Genomic DNA, 22882 nt, shown 5'->3' with positions numbered 1-22882 from the left:
GAGAGGTTGCGGAATGAGACAGTAATTTTAAAACTATTATAACTATATTATCGAGGCCTATAAAACTAATAATACCTTTTGCGACCGGGTCTTGCAGCGATTTTTCGTTAATGATTTACTAGGCTGAACATCTGCGATTAGTACAGCCTAGTAAAAATCACGTTTTAAACCCGCCCCCTCCAAACAGCACCAAAATCGCGGACATGGCTGTGGGCAGATTCCCAATGGCGATTCAGGTAGGTTTTGTAACATACCTACCTTTACAAATGGCTTTTAAATGCTGTTATAGCACCTGCCTCAACTACTTCCTCTGGCAGCTTGTTCCATATACCCACCACTGTGTGAGAAGCCTGCCTCTCATTTCCTGTTACATTTTTACTCTCTCACCTTAAACCTATTTCTTAATTTTGCCTATAATGGGAAAAGGTGTTGCCAAAGATTACCCGTGTTTGCATTTAGCTTGAGCACCTCAGTCTGAGCTCAGGTCACCTGATGGTAAAATGCCACATAAAATGTGTTGGGCTAATTCCCCTCCATCCATTGGAAAAGCAACAGCCTGGAACTTGAGGGGCTAACAGGGATGTTTTTCTGAAGTTGGCAGAGAGAGTTTAGCCCGAGCAGAGAAGAGAAATATTGGGAAATGGGCGAAATCAAGACTGCAGAGGCAGATGTTTGTGAGGTCTGGTCAAGTAAACCAATTGGGATTGTACCCACTCCACCCCAGACTCCATCCCTAACACAGATACACATTCCACAGTGAGTTAAGGAATGTATCTCATTGGATTGCACCAAAATAAAAGAGGAGCAGATTCAGCTGTCTGCAAGGCTCCTCTATTCTATGACTGCACAATTCAAGAAGTGCCAAGAGTCATTCAGCACAACCCATCCAAGCTGCCAGGCTGTGCTTGTCTCAGCTGACTATGTCCAGTCCATAATCCTTCAACCCTTTCCTAACCATGTGCCTGTCTAAGTGTCTCTGAAATGTTGTAATTGCACCCACCTTTACCTCTTCCTCTAGCAGATCGTTCCATATTCTCTGGCCACTCCCTCTTCTCCCCGCTCCCATCATGTATACATCACAAGGTATGCATGTGAAAACAACACCTCCAGATTCAGGGACAGTTTCTTGCCAGCTGTTATCAGGCAACTGAATCATCCTTTCAACAACCAGAGAGCAATGCTGAACTACTATCTACCTGATTGGTGATCCTCAGACGATCCATAATCAGACTTTGCTGGCTTTATCTTGCACTGAACGTTATTCCCTTATCATGTATCTATACACTAATGGCACATAGAAAATAGGTGCAGGGGGAGGCCATTTGGCCCTTCGAGCCAGCACCGCCATTTATTGTGATCATTGCTGATCGTCCCAAATCAATAACTCGTTCGTGCCTTCTCCCCATATCCCTTGATTCCATTAGCCACTAGAGTTCTAACTCTCTCTTAAATCCATTCAGTGATTTGACCTCCACTACCCTCTGTGGAAGGGAATTCCACAAATATTGTAATCGTGTATTGTCTTTCTGCTGACTTGAAAGCACGCAACAGGAGCTTTTTACTATACCTCGGTACACATGACAATAAACGAAACCGAACTGACCAGCCAGCCTCTGTGTGGAAAAGACTGCCTGCGGTTCCTTTTAAGTCTTTCCCCTCCAGCCTTAAACCTGTGCCCTCTAATTTTAGACTTCCCTTTCATCGGAAAATCAACTGTGATTATTCATTTCATCTTCCCTCTTGTGATTTTGTAAACATCTGATTTTGTAAGTTTACTCCAGGAAATAAGGGCCCACCTTATCCAGCCTCAAACCTACTAATCCAGTTCAATGGTTATAAATCTTTTTTGCGCCTTTTCCAGTTTAATGACATTCTTCTTGTAGCAGGACAACCAGAGCTGTACACAGCACTGCAATTGTGGCCTTACCGATAGTACAGCTGTACTGTGACATCCCCACTTCAGGACTCAATAACCCTTTTTTAAACCAAAATAATGTATTCAATTATTTACAAAAATATGTACAGTACAAAATAAATCAAAACAAAACCCACCACCATGACACAAGTCCAACAAATAATCTTCAATACTAAATATACTATTATACAACTATCTCATCACCCTTATTAAGGATGCATTCCACCCTCGGCAGTGCCCAGCGGTCCCGGATATCCCCCAGGGCGCCCCTGGTCAGTGAGTAGTCCCCCTCTCATATCACCCGGGCTCGGACGTAACCCTGTCCCAATAAACCTGACCGACAAAGACAGGCAAGGACACTGCTCTGTCCACTTGTGTCTCTGAGCTTGTGAACTCTGAGCTTGTAAAGAGAGTTCTAACTTCCCTATTGTACGTCTTTAGAGGTTTGCTCATGCATTAATTTACCTGTTATTATAAAGGGTTCTGACAAATGTTTAAATATTTCATCCAGGTTTGCTGGCTAAAAAGGCCATTGAAGCGGGCCTATCTGTAAAGCCTTACATTAAAACCAGCTTGTCGCCCGGCAGTGGGATGGTGACCTATTACATGAATGCCAGCGGTGTGCTGCCTTATCTCCACAGCCTTGGGTAGGTGCTCTCGTGTCACTGGTCTTCTCACTCATAACCTTAACCATATAACAGGTGGAGGGAGGGGTGGGGAGAGGGGGCAGTAGAGGAGGTAGGGAGTGGGGAATAGAGGGAGAGGAGGGCAGTGAAGGAGGTGAGGAGGGATAGTGTGGGGGACAGGTGGAGGTGGGGGATAGAGGGGTAGGGAGGGGAGAGGAGTTATGGAGGGAGGGAGTGACTGAGGGTAGGGGAAAGGAGAGGGAAAGGGGTGAGGGAGGGATTGGGGGAGGAGAAAGAAGAAGGAGGGTGAAGAGAGTGCTTGGGATGAGGGAAATGAGCTGCACCTGTGCAGTTGGGGGCTATGGATGTGTGGTGGAGTATTGTGTTAGGGGACCAAGCCTACTGGGTGACGGGGACCCAATGGGTCCCACTTAGTCTAGTTCTCACTAGGGATGTTAGATTTACATTATATTAATATTCAAGATTAAGCTACACATCCTTCTATTAAGATGCTGACAAGTGTAAGCCTCCCTCTGACTTGGGAAATGAAACCTAGAACAGAACAGTACTGGAACAGGTCCTTCGGCCCACATGATTATGCTGAACACGATGCAAAGTTAAACAAATCTCATCTGCCTGTTGATGATCTATATCCCACTATTGCCTGCACATGCATGTGCCTATCTAAGGGCCTCTTAAACACCACTATCACCACCCCTAACAATGCGTTCCAGTCCCCACTGTTTTGTGTAGTGAAAAAACGGCCTCATGAAACTCCATTAACCTTCACCCCTCTCTCACCTTTAGCTACGCCCTCTAGTGTTGGGCATTTCCACCCTGGAAATAGGTTTTAACTGTCTACCCTATCTATACCCCTCATAATTGTATATACTTCTATCAAGTCTCAACTTCTGACATTCTGGAGAAACAATCATGGTGTATGCAACCTCTCCCTGTAGCTGAAACCCTCCAAACCAGGCTGGATTCTGGTAAACTTCCTCTGGCACTCTCTCCAAAACGTCCACATTTTCCCTGTAAAGGGGCGACCAACACTGCACGCAATATTCCAAATGCGGCCTAACCAAAATCCTATACCATACAATAGAATGTTTATCCCAGGAGGGAAATTGGTCTGCCAACAGTCGTAAAATGTAAAAAGAGAGTTGTGAGTGTGGAATTCTCTGCCTCAGAGGGCGGTGGAGGCAGGTTCTCTGGATGCTTTCAAGAGAGAGCTAGATAGGGCTCTTAAAGATAGCAGAATCAGGGGATATGGGAACGGGGTACTGCTTGGGGATGATCAGCCATGATCACATGAATGGCGGTGCTAGCTCGAGGGGCCGAATGGCCTACTACTGCACCTATTGTCTATTGTGGAACATACATGAAATTGAAATGACACGTGGAAAGTCCAGGATTGGGGATGTGCAAAGATTGGGGGGGTGAAGGGGAGGGAGTCATTCTACCCCACAACACAAGGGGGAGCAGTTGTACAGTTTGATAGTCACAGGGGGAAAAGGATCTCCAGTGGTGTTCTGCAGCTGCATCTTATCCAGCTGTAATGATCTGTGAATTTAAGTACTGATCAGCCATGACCCAACAGTGGTAAAAGGGAAGTCAAAACAAAATGCTGTAAGCAGGTCAGGCCATGACTGCGAAGAGAAACAGTCAGTTACAAGACAACAATCCTTTATTAACCTCTTCAATCTGAAATATTAACTCTCCACCCGCAGATGCAGGCAGACATGCTGAGTATTTTCAGTATTTTAATTTTATGTTTATTTTTTCCAATGGTAAATGTAATATAGCTAAAGGAAAGAATTATACTTATTTGAGCGGTGCCTTACAGCGTCAGAGACCTGGGTTCAATCCTGGCTATGGCTGCTGTCTGTATGGAGTTTGTACATTCTCCTGTGTGGGTTTTCTCTGGGTGCTCCAGTTTCTTCCCACGCTCAAGATGTACAGGTTTGTAGGCTGATTGTCCTGGTAAAATTGTGAATTGTCCCTAGTGTGTGTAGTATAGTTTTAGTGTGTGTGGGCCGAGGGCCTGTTTCCGTGCTGTATCTCCAAACTAAACTAAAGTGATCTATCTTTTTGAAACAGGTTTGAAGTGATTGGCTATGGCTGTGCCACCTGCGTGGGGAACACAGCCCCATTACCGGAGCCTGTTATCACTGGAATCAAAACGGTAAATGCAGATGTCTGTGTGTAACTCTCATGCTGTTCTGTTACTTTCTGACAGTTGATAAACGAATAACCAGCTCATAATATGAGGTAGACAACAATGCTGGAGAAACTCAGCGGGGTCCAGCATCTATGGAGCGAAGGAAATAGGCAACGTTTCAGACCGAAACCCTTATTCAGACTGATGTGAGGGTGGGGGGCGGGGTGGGGGAGGAGAAGAAAGGAAGAGGAGGAGCCAGTGGGCTGAGGGAGAGCTAAGCAGGGGAGGAGAAAGTAAGGACTATCTGAAATTAGAGGTCCCAATTTTTGTCTATCTTCGATCTTCCAGCATCTGCAGTTCCTTCTTGAACAGCTCATAATATGAACCTTGTTCTAGTGTTGATAGAATGTGCAATATTATTGTAGAATATATTCTCTGGGGAAGGGCAAACATTCACTGTGAATTTTGTAATTACAAATTTTGTGATGAGAGTATATGTCCTTTGACTGGAGGATCTTGAGCAGCACAGCGCCAGACTCCAGGTTTGAGTGCTATCTGTGTGGAGTTTGTGACAGAGTGGGATTCCTCCAAGGGCTCTGATTTGCACCCACATCCTAGAGACGAGCAGTTTTGTAGGTTTATTGACCACTGTAAAATTGCCCTGCGTGAGTATGGAGTGGATGAGAAAGTGGGATAACATAGAACTAGTGTCAGCAGGTGATCGAAGGTCAGTGTGAACTTGTTGGACCTTTTTCCATGCTCTATCTCTAAAGTAAATTCAACTGTCTATGTCTGTGCTCTGTATGTTTGTGTGGTTCCTTTCTTCATCCCTTTTTAATCATTGATAAAGTGGTAATCCCCAATAGCCTCTTAACATACCAGCACATATTTGGAATATGGGGGAAAATAGGAGTTCTGGGGGGATTATATAGAGAATGTGAAAACTCTCTATACACACACACACACACACACACACACACACACACACACACACACACACACACACACACACACACACACACACACACACACACACACACACACACACACACACACACACACACACACACACACACACACACACACACACACACACACACACACACACACACACACACACACCTCTTGTGCCACCCACACTAGCACAAGATAAATTATACACACTTTACACACCAATCTCGACACATTGAGCATGATTTATGCACACATTTTTCTCTAAGTTGTGGTTCTAGAGTAAAGCAGCATGGAAACAGGCCCTTCAGCCCACCTTGGTCATGCCGACAAAGGTGCCCCATCTAAGCTAGTCCCATATGCCAGCATTTAACCCAAAGTCTTCTACTCCTTCCCTGTTTTTTAAATATTACTAGACCAAGTGGGACCCGCTGGGTCCCTGTCACACGGGAGGCCTGGTCACCCAACGCAATATTCCACCATTCACCCATAGCCGCCAACTGCGTAGGGACTTCTCATTTCGTCTTATGCAGCCTCCCTCATTTTTAAACTTAAAAAAAAAAGTACTCGGTGTACTGAGACTTAAAAAAAAATGCATTTGCACTTGCTAGGGCTAGCAGGACTCGGTGTACTTGGATAGCAACAATGGCAAGCAGGGCTACAATCCCATTGTTCCCACAGCTGTAAACACAGGGAAAAAGCAGATCTTTTTATGAAATAATGCATGAATGTTTCAGATAAGGCGATTTTTGACTTCACGGGATAAATCACTACCGGAATATGTAAATATTTCTTAGAGCCCAGCCTCTCCCCACGGCTCAGGTCTTCGAGTTCTAGCAACATTCTCGAGGTTAATCGTTTCAGCCTCTTACACTCCAGGGAATAAACAACCTGTCTGCCCAGCCTCTCCCCACGGCTCAGGTCTTCGAGTTCTAGCAACATCCTCCAGGTTAATCGTTTTGACACTATTTTCTAATAGCAACTTTCCGACAACAGGGTGACCAAAACGGAGCACAATGGTGCGGCCTTGGCTATCTTGTATAGCCTAACATCCCAACTTCAATACACAATGCCCTTACCGATAAACGCTAGTGTACCAAGATCCTTCATCACCACTCTGTCTACCTGTGACGCCACCTTCAGGGAATGAAGTTGCACTCCTAGGTCCTTCTGCTCAACAATACTCCCCAGGCTCCTACTCTGACAGTCTACCCTGGTTTGACTTCCCAAAACGCAATACCTCGCACCCATCTGAATTAAATGCCATATCTCCAAAGATGGTGTTGGATCTGCTACAGATGTTAACTTAACTGTAATAACGTTTAAATGTGTTTCCATTTTGTGGTAATCCGTTTAATAAAAATTATAAGTGATCAGCTAGCTGACTTGCTCTCTTTCCCTCTTTGCTACAGGGTGACTTAGTTGCATGTGGAATTTTATCCGGAAATAAAAACTTTGAAGGGCGCCTCTGCGACTGCATTCGTGCCAACTACCTGGCCTCTCCTCCATTAGTGGTGGCATATGCCATTGCTGGCACAGTTAACATAGACTTTGAAACTGAGCCTCTAGGTAAGCATTTGGTCTGTCAGTGATCTTTGACACTTTTAAAGCTTCATTTTGATTAAATTGGATAAAATGATTTTAATTTTTACCACTATATATAAGGTGTAAACTCAGACGGGAAAGAAATCTACCTGCAAGACATTTGGCCGAGCAGAGAGGAGATCCAGAAAGTGGAGGAGCAACACGTGATCCCATCCATGTTCAGAGAACTGAGAGAAAAAATAGAGGTTAGTCATTCTTTTAGAGGAAAAGACAGAGCAAATTTAAGATGCACTAATTCTCTTAATGTGTGGGAAGGAACTGCAAACGCTAGTTTAAACCAAAGATACACACAAATAGCTGGCGTAACTCAGCGGGTCAGGCAGCATCTCTGGAGAAAAATAATAGATGACGTTTCAGGCCGAGACCCTTCATCAGACTGCAGTCAGAAAAAAATCCTCGACTCAAAACGTCACCTATTTCTTTTCTCCAGAGATGCTGCCTGACCCGCTGAGTTACTCCAGCACTGTGCGTCTTTTATTGTAAACCAGCACCTGCAGTTCCTTGCGCCTGCAATGTGTTCTGGTTGGCAGGAGTGCATGAGACTAGCATTCTCTGTATGACACCACAATCCTATGACATTTACAACCAGGACTGGTCGAGTCCATATACCTACCACCATTTGTGTGGAAAAGTTACCCCTCGGGTTCCTATTAAATCTTTCCCCCCCCTCACCTTAAACATGTGGTTCTCGATTCCCTATCTCTGCACAAGAGGCTCTGTGCATCTACCCATCTTCAGACTGAATGTGGCAGCTCCTCTGGGAAAGGGGTGAGAATGAGGTGATTGGTTCGGGATGTCATCTCTGAAGAACATGCATGGGTGACGTTTTGGGTCTGGACACTTTGTCAGACCGCCTTGACCCGAAACATCGCCTATCCATATTCTCTAGAGATGCTGCCTGATGCGCTGCGTTACTCCACAACACATTACGCACTGTCACAGTCTTAGTTGGCAGAAGATAACACTATCCATGAATGCAGTAGTCAAGTCAAGAGAGTTTATTGTCATGTGTCCCAGAGGACAATGAAATTCCTGCTTGCTGCCGCACAACAGAGTATTGTAAGCATAAATACAGAACAGTTCAGTGTGTCTATATAGCATAGACCATATATATACACACATAAATAAACAGATAAAGTGCGATAGGCTGTTATAGTTCAGAGTTTGTTTGATGGCGTGTTTAATAGTCTGATGGTTGTGGGGAAGAAGCTGTTCCTGAACCTGGATGTACCAGATTTCAGGCTCCTGTACCTTCTACCTGATGGCAGCGGAAAGATGAGTGTGTGGCCAGGATGGTGTGGGTCCTTGATGTTGGCAGCCCTTTTGAGGCAGCGACTGCGATAGATCCCCTCGATGGTGGGGAGGTCAGAGCCGATGATGGACTGGGCAGTGGTCACAACTTTCTGCATTCTTTTCCGCTTGGACGCTCATGTTGTCGAACCAAGCCACGATGCGACCAGTCAGTATGCTCTCTACTGTGTACCTGTAGAAGTTCGAGAGAGTCCTCTTATGACATACCGGCTCTCCATAATCTTCTCAGGAAGTAGAGGCGCTAATGTGCTCTCTTTATAATTGCATCAGTGTGGTGGGACCAGGAAAGATCTTCGGAAATATGCACGCCTAGGAGTTTGAAGCTCTTGACCCTTTCCACCATCGTTGATATAAACGGGATTGTGGATCCCTGTCCTACCCCTTCCAAAGTCCACAATCAGTTCCTTGGTTTTGCCGGTGTTGAGAGGCAGGTTATTGTGCTGGCACCTTGGTCAATCGGTCGATCTCACTTCTATACTCTGACTCGTCCCCATCAATGATACGTCCTACAACAGTGGTGTCGTCGGCGAACATTGATGATGGAGATCGCACTATGACCGGCTATGCAGTCATGAGTATAGAGTCAGTACAGCAGGGGGCTGAGCACGCAGCCTTGAGGTGCTCCCGTGCTGATTGTTATCGAAGATGACACATTTCCACCAATATGGACAGACTGTGGTCTGTGGATGAGGAAGTCGAGGATCCAATTGCAGAGGGATGCGCAGAGACCCAGATCTGAGAGCTTGGTAAGCAACTTGGAGGGGATGATTGTGTTAAATGCCAAGCTGTAGTCAATGAATAGTCAAGCCTGACATATGAGTTTTTGTTGTCCAAGTGGTCCAGAGTTTTTGTTGAGATCCATCCAGCGTTGATCAGTGGAGGGGTAAGCAAACTGCAGTGGGTCGAGGTCGCATCCAGGAGTTGATCAGTTTGTTCTGTGACGGAGACTGCAAACTGCAGGGGGCTCGGAAGGCACATCAGTGGTTTTTGTCAATCAAAGGTAGAAGTTGATATGTCGCCATAATCAACTGACTCAAAGCACCTCCTGATTTCACCACAGACGGAGGAGATTGCATTCAGGCCCTGCCACGATAGTCCGTGAGGCACTCTCCTCCAGCTCTTCTTGGTCCCACCGGGCCTATTATGATGCCCTTTTAAATCGAGGTGGGATCCTCAGACCTCAGCATTTCCAGACCTGAAAGCCTGGGATTGGAAAAGAGTGTCCATGTAATCCAAGGCTCCAGCCAAGGTTTTTGATGGGAGTCCTCCACACAGTCCGCACAGGTTTTTTTTATGAACACGACTGGGTATACATTCAGGTCAGTCCCTGAACATTCCCTGACGACTTCCTCATAGAAACATAGGATAGAAATTTGCAGGAGTAGGCCATTCGGCCCTTCGAGCCTCTGAATCATCCAACTTAGTATCCCGTATTTCTCTCCATACCCCCTGACGTCGGGCCCCTGCCAATGACCTGACTACTCTGAAGAGTTCCATTCACAGCGAAAAAAGTTGGGGATTTCCCCCTTATCGCTGGACCCCTTGGCACATCAGTATTCTCCCATATCAAAGCGAATTTTGTAAGTTTCTATAAGAGAACTTCTAAATTCTAGAGAGTCGTCTATCCAGGACAGTCCTGACATCCCAGGAATCAGTTTCGCTGCACAATTCATGGCAATACCTCCTGATTTCGCCTTGTACGCAATACTCCAGGTGATGCATTCAGTAGAACCCCCTGCTCACTCAAATCCTTTTGCCGTAACATACCATTCCTCTCTTTACTGCCTGCTCCAGCCTACCTTCAATGAGCAGAACCCAGTCACGCTTTCCCCCTTTCCCAATCGCCTTTTTGATGGCCTTATCGAGGTTCCACATTATCTGGATCTTCTTGTAGACCTCTGCATTGCAGTCCAGACCTGAATGCCTGGGATCTGGACTTCAGAAGAGTGCGGATCTCATGATTCATCCAAGGCTTCTGGTTAGGAAAAGGACCACTTGGAAGGACAGCAGTCCTCCACACATTTCTTTATGAAAGTCTGTAACGACCGTGACGTATTCATTCAGGTCCGTTGCCGAGTCCTTCTGGAAGTCCAGATACACCCATCCACTGGTTCTCCCATCCACGCTACCCTTACTCCTCGAAAAATTCTATAACATTCGTCAGACATGATTTACCTTTCGTAAATCCATGCTGACTTTGTCCAATGATTTCACCACTTTCCAAATGTGCTGCTATCCCATCTTTAATAACTGACTCTAGCAGTTTCCCCCCCCTCCCCCCCCCCCCCCCCCCCCCCACCCCTCCCAGCTCTGTACTGTCCTCGCCTCTGAGGGTGCGCTCCTCAATTGCTTTCTGTAGGCAGGAAGCAGCAGCACCGCAGTATGTTGGATTTACCAAAGTGAGGGCGAGGGATAGAGCGATAGGCGTCTTTGATGGTCATGCAGCAGTGGTCGAGGGTGTTTGGTCCTCTGGTGCTGCAAGGGACATGTTGATGGAAGTTAGGGTGCTATTTCTTCAGGTTGGCTTTGTTGAAATCCCCGGCTATGGTGGTAAACACCTCGGGGTAAGCTGTCTGGTGCTTGTTGACCGCGGTGTGCAGCTCCCCCAGTGCCAGGTGGACATCAGCCTGGGGTGGGATGTAGACCGCGGTCAGGGTGATGGAGGTGAATTCCCTCGGTAGGTAGAAGGGGCGGCACTTCACAGCCAGGTGTTCCAGGTGTGGAGAGCAGGAGTTGGATAAGCCTGCCACATCTGAGCACCACGCAGAGTTGACCATGAGGCAGACTCCTCTCCCTTTCCCAGATGCCAGTGTACAATCCATGTGATGGATGGAGAAACCTTCAGGCTGGACCGCTGAGTCTGGGGAGCTGGGGTGAGCCATGTCTCTGTGAAATCAACTATTTATTAACTCATTTATATATGCCCAATGCAAGATGTACGTGTGGTAATGGCAGGATGAACATATTCCGTGTCAAAGCAGCAAAGGTGTTCCCTTTCTCAAGCTGGGATGTAAGCATGTCCCCTGACGAAAGATGAGATGCATTATTGCAGCTAATAATGATTTTGAAACAATGTAGGAAATCATAGACGGAGGTTTAGAGATCCATGCGTTGTGTAAACACTCCGTTTAATAATTAACCGATACAGCCCCGTGGCTCACACGCGCAGCAAGTTAATAGTCAACTGCTACTGTGCCGTTGCACGTGAGCACATCCAAGTTGAACTCCAACTGCCAAACCTTTTAATTCCCTTCTTCGGTCTCGATCCGAAACGTCACCCATTCCTTCCCTTCAGAGATGCTGCCTGTATTACTCCAGTATTTTATGTCTGTCTACGGTCTGGCATCTGCAGTTCCTTTCTACACATAACACACAAACTAAATTCCTCTCTTATGTTAGATTGGGAGAAATCCAAAATATTTAGTTGAATACTAAGTGCTGAAAGGACTCAGCAGGTCAGGCAGCATCCATGGAGGGAATGGGAAGACGAAGTTTTGGGCCAGCACACCTCTTCAGAACATTTTAGTTCCTTAGTTTTTAAAGGAATTTGTCAATGTCAAGTTCAAGTTTGCATTTATTGCCACTAAAACTACTTTGGTACAGTGAAATATGAGTTACCATACAGCCACATTAAGTGAAAAGCAGCAATACCATTTAACATGGAATCCAAACTCCGCACTGTGGTGGAAGGCGATAAAGTTCAGTCATCTTCCTCCTTTGTTCACCCGTGGTGGTCCGGGCCATGATCCCTCAGCAGTCGCCGCTGCCGACGGTCTGATGTCCGAAACCCTCGTGTCGGGATGATGGAAACTCCGGTGTCGGGACGGATCAGAACACTCCGCAGCATGGAGCTCCCGAATCGGCCTTTTCTTACCGGAGACCGCGGCTTCATGGTGTTAATGTCCACAGACCCTGCGGTCAGAGCGCTTTCGCTGGCGATCCTCGGCAAAATGTCGGCCGTTCCGCGATGGTAAGTCCATTCCGCGCCCTCGGCTTGAAGCTCCGGACCAGTCTCCAGGAAAGGCCACATCAATCCAGTTGTTAGGCCGCAGGTAGGGACGGAGATGCAACACGGTGAAAAAATCGCATCTCCGTCGAGGTAAGTGGCTGAAAAAAGTCTCCCCATATTTTCTCCCCCACCTCCCACATAAAACATACCAAGAAACACTCAAACATATACCCTTAAAACACACTCAAAATAACAAAAACAGAGAAGGGACTCGACAGGCTGCTGGCGAGGCGGCCATTATAGGAACCACCCAGTGAAAATGTCAGTGGTATTCAGCAAAAATATTTTCTTTCCGCCCTAGAAAGGAAATAATCGCTGGAATGCCTTGGAAGCTCCAGAGTCACTTCTGTATCCATGGGATTCAAAGTCAACCTACATCAGATGTCCTTCATTTTTTGATAAACTTGTAAGTAATATTTTAATAAACTGATTGCTGTTTCTGTATTGGCCACTGTGTTCATGTTGATCTTATCACTTGGTCACACAGCTGGTAGAGTTGATGCCTCTCAGCACCAGAGAACAGGTTTCGATCCAGGCATTGTTCTCCCTCTAACTGCATGGGCTTCCTCCCACATCCCAAAGACATGCAGGTTTGTAGATTAATTGGCCTCTGTAAATTGTCCCTAGTGTATAGGGAATGGAAGAGAAAATAGGACAACATAGAACATATGATGAGCGTTTGACAGCACTGGGCCTATACCCGCGTAAGTTTAGAAGGATGAAGGGGAAGGCACATTGAAAGTTACCGAATAGTGAAAGGCTTGGATAGAGTGGACGTGGAGTGGATGTTTCTACTAGTACGAGAGTCTAGGACCCAAGATCATAGCCTTAATTAAAGGATTAGGGAACATTCCTTTAGGAAGGAGATGAGGAATTTATTTGGTCAGAGGGTAGTGAGTCTGTGGAATTATTTGCCACAGAAGGCTGTGGAGGCCAAGGCAATGGATATTTTTAAGGCAGAGATAGATAGATTCGTCATTAGTACGGGTGTCAGGGGTTATAGGGAGAATGCAGATAAATGGGGTTCAGAAAAATAGATCAGCCATGATTGGGTAGCGTAGACTTGATGGGCTGAATGGCCTAATTCTGCCCCTATCACAGTCCTAGAGTGATAGTGTGGAAACAGGCCCTTTGGCCCAACTCGCCCACACTGCCAACAATGTCCCAGCTACAATAGTCCCAATTGCCTGCGCTTGGTCCATATCCCTCCAAACCTGTCCTTTCCATGTACCTGTCTAACTGTTTCTTTAACAATGGGATAGTCCCAGCCTCAACTACCTCCTCCGGCAGCTTGTTCCATACACCCATCACCCTTTGTGTGAAAAGGTTACCCCTCGGATTCCTATTAAATCTTTTCCCCTTCACCTTGAACTTGTGTCCTCTGCTCCTCGATTCCCCGACTCTGGGCAAAAGACTCTGTGTATCTACTCGATCTATTCCTCTCATGATTTTATATACCGCCATAAGATCCCCCATATCCTCCTGTGCTCCATGGAATAGAAACACAACCCTCTCAACCCCCTATTGCTCACACACCATCCTGGCAACATCCTTCCAAATCCTTTCTGAACCCTTTCAAGCTTGACAAGATCTTTCCTATAACATGGTGCCCAGAAGTGAACACAATATTTTAAATGCGGTCTCACCAACATTTTATACAACTGCAACATGTCCTCCCAACTTCTATACTCAATACTCTGACTGATGAAGTCCAAAATGCCAAAAGTCTATTTGACCTTATTGACCTTTGACCTGTGACTCAGCCTTCAAGGAACCATGCACCTGTAGTCCTAAAACCCTCTGCTCTACAACACTACCCAGAGGCCTACCATTTACTGCCCTTGTTCGAAGTCCCAAAATGCAACACCTCACACTTTTCTGTATTGAATTCCATCAACCATTTCCCCTGCCCACCTGTCCAATCGATCCAGATCCTGCTGCATTTTTTCACAACAATCTTCACTATCTGCAAAACCACTAACCTTTGTATCATCAGCAAACTTGCTAATCTTGCCCTGTATGTTCTCATCCCAATCATTGATGTAGATGACAAACAGTAACGGGCCCAGCACCGAACCCTGAGGCACACCACTAGTCACAGGCCTCAAATCTGAGAAGCAACCTTCCACCATCACCCTCTGCTTCCTTAAATGGAGCCAATTTGCTATCCATTCAGCCGTCTCTCCTTGGATCCCAAGCGATCTAACCTTCCAGAGCAGCCTACCATGTGGAACCTTGTTGAATGCCTCATTTAAATCCATGTGCACAACATCTACAGCTCTGCCCTCATCAACCTTTTTGGTCACGTTTTCAAAAATCAGATTTGTGAGACACAACCTCCCATATACAAAACAATGCTGACTATTCCTAATCTGCCCTTGCCCATCCAAATGACTGTATAACCTATCCTTCAGAATACTCTCCAATAACTTACCTATTGCAGATGGTATGGGCCTGTCCCACTTGGGCGACTACAGGCGACTGCCGCAAAAGTTTCAACATGTTGAACATTTTTCGGCGACAGTGGGGACAATTTTTGCTGTCATGGGTTCTCGTAGGTGCTGTCGTAGGTTGTCGCCAGGTGTCGTAGGTGAATTCCATGGCGTAGCATTCATTCATTGTATTTTAACTTATTAAGTATTGAAGCTATCTGAGGAAATGTGTGGTGTTATGTCTATCTTGTAGCTGTTGTGGCACTGTAATTTCCTGTAAAGGATTATTAAAGGTTATTCAATTAAAACTAGTCTCTGGCAGTCCCCTAAAGAGTCGCCTAAGTGGGGCAGGCCCATTAAGCTCACCGGCCTATCGTTCCCAGCATTCTCCCTGCAGCCCTTCTTGAAAAGAGGCACAACATTTGCCACCCTCCAGTCTTCCGGCACCTCTCCTGTATTTAAGGACGACTCGTAAATTTCAACCAGGGCTCCCGTAATTTCCACTCTAGTTTCCCTCAATGACCTTGGATACATCTAATCAGGCCCTGGAGATTTATCTACCTTCAAACACAACAGTACCTTCAGTACTTCTTTGACTGTAACCCTGACTGTTCTCAGCACACTTCCAGTGACTGCTCCAATTTCCTCCGTCCTACTGTCTTTCTCGGTAAATACAGAGGAGAATTTAGTACCTTGCCCATCTCCTGTGGCTCCACACAGAGGTGACTGCTTTGATTCCTGAAAGGTCCCACTCTGTTTAGTTACCCTTTTCGCCCTTATGTATTTATAAAATCTGTGGAGATTGTCCTTAATGCCACCCGCCAGAGCTATCTCCTGGCCCCTATTTGCCCTTCTGATTTCCTTTTTTAGTTTTATAGACAACTAGACCAAGCGCAGACCCGTTGGGTCTGCTCCCCCAATGCAGCCATTGCCTACCCGTAGCCCCCACGGGAGACGTGGTCCTCCAACTCAAGCGGCTCAGGAATCAGCAGTGCGGCTGTTTTTAATTGGCGTCTTTGAGGCGAGATGCGGGCGCCAGCAGCCGTTATGGTCGCTGGCCAGCAGGAGGCGACAAAATGAGTGCGGTGGGGGAAGAATGATTTTTATTAAAAATGTGTAGATAAACACAACAAAATTTAATGAGGAGTGGATACTTGGAATGAAAAGTGAAATCTCTACCGAAATGGAAAAAAAGTCGGCGTCTCTGGGTCTGACGTTGGCGTAGCAACGAATCAAAGGCTGGCACCCACAGACTGGCAACCACAAGTCAGGCATAAAGCCAGCAGGCACAACCGTTTTAATATTATATAATAAAAACTGGTGCAGGAGTAGGCCATTCGGCCCTTCGAGCCATTCAATGTGATCATGGCTGATCATCCCCAATCAGTACCCCGTTCCTGCCTTCTCCCTATATCCCCTGACTCCGCTATTTTTAAGAGCCCTATCTAGCTCTCTCTTGAAAGCATCCAGAGAACCTGCCTCCACCGCCCTCTGAGGCAGAGAATTCCACAGACTCACCACTGTCTGTGAGAAAAAGTTTTTCCTCGTCTCCGTTCTAAAAGTTTTTCCTCGTCTCCTTATTCTTAAACTGTGGCACCTGGTTCGGGAACATGTTTCCTGCCTCAAGCATGTCCAAGCCCTTAACAAACTTAGTTTTGCTCCTTAGTTCCCAAAACTCCTCCAGGGTTGCACTTGATCCCAGCTGCCTGTACCTGCCCCATGCATCCTTCTTGTTTTTGACCAACGTCCCTCGTCAGCCAAGCTTCCTTACGTTTGCCTGCTTTGCCCTTCACTCTAACGGGGACGTACACATCCTGAGCTTTCTACGGTACACTTTTAAAAACATCCCACTTGGCCGATGTTCCTATCCCATCTAATAACCTGCTCCAGTCAACTTGAGCGAGACCTTCTCTCATACTCCCAAAGTTGGCCTTACCCCAGTTGAGCATTTTAACACGTGGACCCTCTCCGTCCCGATCCATAACTATTTTAAACCGAATCAAACTGTTGTCACTGTAGCCAAAAGGCTTCTCCACACACACTTCATTAACCTGCCCTTCCCAATTTCCCAATACTAGATCCGGTGTTGCCCTCTCATGTGTGGGGGCCTCCACATACTGCTTAAGAAAACTCTCCTGAACACTTTTGAGGAATTGCACCCCATCTGAACCCTTCACACTATGATTTTCCCAGTCTATATTGGGAAAGTTGAAATCCCCTACTGCAACAACCTTATTTGACCTGCAGCTGTCTGCAATCTCCCAACATTTGCTCTTCAAATTCCCGTTGACTATTTAGAGGTCTGTAGTACACCCCCAACAAAGTGATCATCGGTTTCTTGTTCCTCAGCTCCACCCATATAGCCTCACTAGACAAACCATCCGTAATGTCACCTCTGAACATAGCTGTGACATCCTCCTTAACCAACAATGCAACCCCCCTCCTTTTTTTTCTTTTAACCCTTTCTCTCCTGAAGCTCCTGTACCCCGCCGGAACATTGAGCTGCCCGTCCCTTGACCAGGTTTCAGTCATGGCTACAACATCCCAGTTGCTCGTACCTATCCATGCCCTAAGGTCATCTGCTTTGCCCGTCAGGCCCCTTGCATTAAAATATGTGCAGTTTAAATCAACTCTCCTTCCTCGCTCTCTGCCTTTCACCTGCCTATTTTGTCCACTAACCGCCCTCCATAACAACTTCTAGCCTCTCGCGTGCCTCTGTCCTGCACAAGATCCCACCCCCCCCTGCCAATCTAGTTTAAACCCTCCCGTGTAGCATTAGCAATCCTCCCCGCTGGGATGTTGGTCCTCCTATAGTTTAGGTGCAACCCGACCAGTCACAGTCACTTATGACCATATGAACGACTGTAAACAAGTTTGTATGGAGTTTGATTTCATGATAAATTATAGTAAAGGTGATCAGGAAAGCATTTGCAGATTTCCACTTTTATCTACAGATTGCCACTTTCACATTGCTGTCTGCACCAGGACCGTCGAGTCAGCTTCCGGTTTCTCTCCAGGAACTTGTGACTTGGTAATTGAGAGCTTTCACCTTCAATCTAGAGAAGATGAAAGCAGGCAGTTGGCTAATTTAGTCTCAGGGCATATCTGTAGTACAATGTTGTCCTTGATTGGAAAGTAACTGCAGGGTTTTGTGCACAGCTAATGGAGTTCAGTTCGTTGTGTTTAGTTGAGTTTGTTTTGTCCAAAGGATGGGAAATGAATTTGTTTATTCTCTACCTACATGAATATTTATGTTCATATTTCTCTACTAATCGCCACACAATGAATACATTGATACCAATGGCTGATTAAACAATATTGGAGAACGGATAAGGTGCTATTCCAGAAGATTATGCTGGGTATTTGTAGCCATATTCAAACCAAGCTTTAAATGGATGTTGATTTTTTTTCCAGTTCACAGTGAAGTCAGTGTTTTCAACCCCGGTGTAGTATGAATACAAACCAAGGCTAGAATCAAATCCCAAACGTCAACAGTCAAAATGTTTAGATCTGAAATCGCTGCCTATTCTGTTTCTGCACCAGCCTGTAATGTATATCATCCCCCATTCTGGGGACAGATGGTGTCCGGTATGAGAAAGATTACTTAAAATTTGTATCCAATAAAATCCAGGCACAACATTTTCCAAATCCTTTTTGTCATGTCATAGAGTGATAGAGTGATACGGTGTGGAAACAGGCCCTTCGGCCCAACTCGCCCACACCGGCCAACAATGTCCCAGCTACCCTAGTCCCACTTGCCTGCGCTTGCTCCATAACCCTCCAAACCTGTCCTATCCATGTATCTGTCCTCTTTTTAAATCCATGTGTACTCTTTTAAAAAATATGTAGGTTTAAAATTGTTGTTAGAAGGAGTTGCAGATGCCAGAATCTTGCATAGAACACACAATGCTGGAGTAACTCAGTGGGTCTGCCTTGCCCCCTCCATCACCTGTATCCACCTATCACTTGCTGGCTCTGTCCCACCTCCACTTCTTTTCCAGTTTCAGGATCAGTGAGAGGAAGGGTCCTGACCTGAATTGCTGCTTCGGTGTCCTCCAGCGAAGCTGTCCCAGTCGCTGAGTTACTCCAAGCATTTGTCTTCACTCTGATCGTGGCCACAGTTATTTATGTGCTTGCTCTCTGTGTGTGCTCATCTTCTCTTGCTCTTTCTCTTTCCATAGACCAAGGAACCCAGCTGCGTACAGTCCATCGAAGATGCTCATGTGCTGTTATACCTGGGCGATTCTGTCACCACCGACCACATCTCCCCTGCTGGCAGCATTGCCCGCAACAGCGCTGCAGCTCGGTACCTGACCTCCAGGGGGTGAGTGCTTCCTAGACAGGAGATAGCATTTTCACTCTATTACTGCTTATCATTTAGAAGGGAGACGAGGAAACACATTTTCTCACAGAGAGTTGTGAGTCTGTGGAACTTTCTGCCTCAGAGGGCGGTGGAGGCAGGTTCTCTGGATGCTTTCAAGAGAGAACTAGATAGGGCTCTTAAAGATAGCAGAGTCAGGGGATATGGGGAGAAGGCAGGAACGGGGTACTGATTGGGGATGATCAGCCATGATCACATTGAATGGCGGTGCTGGCTCGAAGGGCCAAATGGCCTACTCCTGCACCTATTGTCTATTGTCTACTGTTAAAGAATGGAGTTTAAAATGAGAGCATTGGATCCATTATGTAAAAAATCAAGATCAAAGTCAGACGTATGTAAATAAACAAATTAATTCAATTGAGTTATTTTAAAAAGAGAAATAAGTGGTGACTGAAAATCTGAAATGAAGCACTTCTTCAGGGTGCTACAAGGAACTGCGGGTGCTGGTTTACAAAAAAAAAGACACAAAGTGCTGGATTAACTCAGCGGATCAGGCAGCAGCTCCAGTAAACAAGGAAAGGTGATGTTTCGGGTCCCATGAAATGTCACCTGTCCATGTTCTTCAGAGATGCTGCCTGACCCACTGTTGCTCCAGCACTTTGTCTTTTTTGACTCTTTCAGGGCCATAGCCTTTAATTTTTCAGATCTTTTTAAATTTGGAAACTCGTGTATACTCTTTTAAAAAAATTATAGGTTTAAGTTATTGGTTGAAGGAGTTGGATGAATTTGTTCAGCCAGAATAAATTCCCCAATGCACGGTGATGAGGGCTGAAAGGCCAGTTCCTGTGCTGCACTGTTTCCATGTTTAGAAGTTGGGGTCACAGCGGTAGAGTTGTTGCCTTACAGCGCTAGAGACCCAGGTACAAAATCCCAACAGACTGCACCCATCCGACTCTGGGTGCTGTCTGTACGTACCAATAGCCAAGTTTTCAGACTGAATTTCAATGATTAAAGCAATAATTAAGTTTATTGCAAATCCTTTTTTTCAACCTTCAGCCTCACTCCCCGTGAGTTTAATTCCTACGGAGCGAGAAGGGGTAACGACGCCGTGATGACTCGAGGGACCTTCGCCAACATCAGGCTCCTGAACAAATTTATTGGCAAAACTGCACCTAAAACATTGCACATCCCATCAGGACAAACGGTGAGCACTTGGGGTGGTTGATGCTTGAACCATAAGGTGTGTCCATTTCCCCTTTCACTGAGGCTTTGTCCTTTTTACCTTTGCAGCTCGATGTGTTTGACGCAGCAGAACGCTACCAGAGAGAAGGCTTTCCATTGATCATTTTAGCCGGGAAGAAATACGGCTCGGGTAGTTCGAGGGACTGGGCTGCCAAAGGGCCTTATTTGCTGGTACAACTCGTTTCCGCACAAGTTGCAAGAATTTTGCCATCGAATGTTGCTTGAAGTTGCTGCTCTAATCATCTGTTTCATCCTGTGCAGGGAGTGAAGGCAATCCTGGCAGAGAGCTATGAGAAGATGCACAAGAATCACTTGATTGGAATGGGCGTCATTCCCCTTCAGTTCCTTCCGGGTGAAACTGTAGATAAGCTGGGACTCACGGGAAAGGAGCGTTACACAATAATTATCCCTAAAGAGCTGTCTCCAGGAGTAACAGTGGACATAACGGTAAGGACAGTAAATCCAATGCAGATTATTAGTTTAATTGCATGCTCATCCGCTTTGCCAGGTACAGATAAGATGAGGTTTTAGTTTCAGAGATACAGCATGGAAACGGGTCCTTCAGCCCACCAGTCCACACGGACCATCAATCACCCATTCACACTTGTTGCATGTTATCCCACTTTACACTAGGGCACTCCTACACACTACAAACCTGCACATCTTTCGGATGTGGGAGGGAGTCCATGCAGTCGCAGGTAGAGACATAGAAAATAGATGCAGGAATAGGCCATTCGGCCCTTCGAACCAGCACTGCATTTCAATAGGATCATCGATGATCATCCAAAATCAGTACCCCATTCCTGCTTTTTTCCCCCCATATCCATTGATTCCCTTAGCCCTAAAAGCTAAATCTAACACTCTCTTGAAAACATCCAGTGAATTGGCCTCCACTGCCTTCTGTGGCAGAGAATTCCACAGTTTCACAACTCTCTGGCTGCAAACGTTTTTCCTCAGCACAGTCCCAAATAACCCACCCCTTATTCTTAAACTGTGACCCCTGGTTCTGGACTCCCCCAATATCGAGAACAATTTTCCTGCATCTACCCTGTCCAATCCTCTAAGAATGTTATATGTTTCTATAAGAAATCCTCTCATCCTTCTAAATTCCAGCGAATACAAGCCCAGTCGACCCATTCTTTCAATATATGTGAGTCCCGCCATCCCAGGAAATAACCTGGTGAACCTATGCTGCACTCCCTCAATAGCAATTATGTCCTTCCTCAAATTAGGAGACCAAAATTGCCGGGATGTGACATCCATTCCCCAGGATTGACCTGGTCACACTGTGAGGAGGGGTTGCACAATCTAGATTGTGTTCCCTACTCCCTGGCCTCCCACAGACCACTGCCTGCATCGATCATCAATGCCTACCCAACCGCTCACAGAGCGGGGTCGGCAACATATCCGATGAACAAATCCTTAGAGTGATACAGCGTGGAAAGAGACCCTTCGGCCCAACTTGCCCACACCGTCCAACATGTCCCAGCTATACTAGTTCCACCTGCCTGCATTTGGTCCATATCCCTCCAAACCTGTCCTATCCATGTACCTGTCCAAATGTTCCTTCCATCCTTTACAAATGGCTAGGGGCAGTTTAGACAACAACATCATCACAGTTAAATCTGAATGCTATTCCCTGAACCCCTTTGTATTTCTGCAGAGGCCACCTTGGCAGGAGTCCTGCCCAGAGGGTTTCTTTCTCCTAAGTCTTCCAGCCTAGCTCACACTTAACATTAGGTACATTGGCACGGGGTGTGGGTTGGATCCGTCCTGATGCCTTTGTGCATATTTGTATATGATTATATATGGCCTAAAACAGCTGAGAATGGGGCAGTTTGGAACACCGTGGGCGAGGGAATGTGCCAGTGAACAGAGTAAAGATCGAGTGCTGGCTTTGCTTGCTCAGCACCTTGCATGCCAGCTTTGCAGGAAGTGCAATTGGCATGGGGAGAGTGTAAAAGCACAGCAACGGTGCCTGCTTTCTGCTTGTGAAAGAGTTTGTGTGAAAGGCATTTTACATGAAGGCTCATTAATCTCAAACTTCCAGTATTGGCAGGCATGTAGCTGTTACAAAAATTAGAAATAAATCTTGCACAGTTTGAAGTTCCTTATCTCTTTATTTTAGTTTTAGAGACACAGCATGGAAATAGGCCCTTCGGCCCCCTGAGTCCATGCTGACCCATTCATTCTAGTTCTAGCGGTTCGCTTGGTTATTTGATTAATTCAATAGTGTCTCTGAATATCAGTGGTGAACTTCACCTCGCATTCACACCCACTCTCACTCTCTCTCACGTTCTCTCACGTCA

At 46.1% G+C, this 22882-nt stretch overlaps 1 protein-coding gene across 1 annotated transcript in view; it reads left to right on the top strand.

Moving 5' to 3' along the window:
• Positions 1-22882, top strand: part of ireb2 (iron-responsive element binding protein 2) — a 70839-nt gene that overhangs the window by 45554 nt on the left and 2403 nt on the right. Inside the window, 9 exon segments of the mRNA XM_055662700.1 lie at positions 2427-2562; positions 4642-4726; positions 7066-7222; positions 7319-7443; positions 12880-12984; positions 19192-19334; positions 20388-20535; positions 20622-20744; positions 20835-21020. Coding sequence (XP_055518675.1) covers positions 2427-2562; positions 4642-4726; positions 7066-7222; positions 7319-7443; positions 12880-12984; positions 19192-19334; positions 20388-20535; positions 20622-20744; positions 20835-21020 — 1208 coding nt within the window.

This window comes from Leucoraja erinacea, chromosome 36, assembly GCF_028641065.1.
Source record: "Leucoraja erinacea ecotype New England chromosome 36, Leri_hhj_1, whole genome shotgun sequence".
Taxonomy (NCBI): Eukaryota; Metazoa; Chordata; class Chondrichthyes; order Rajiformes; family Rajidae; genus Leucoraja; species Leucoraja erinaceus.
Note: the sequence above shows the minus strand (reverse complement) of the source record. Positions and strands in the feature narration are given on the sequence as shown.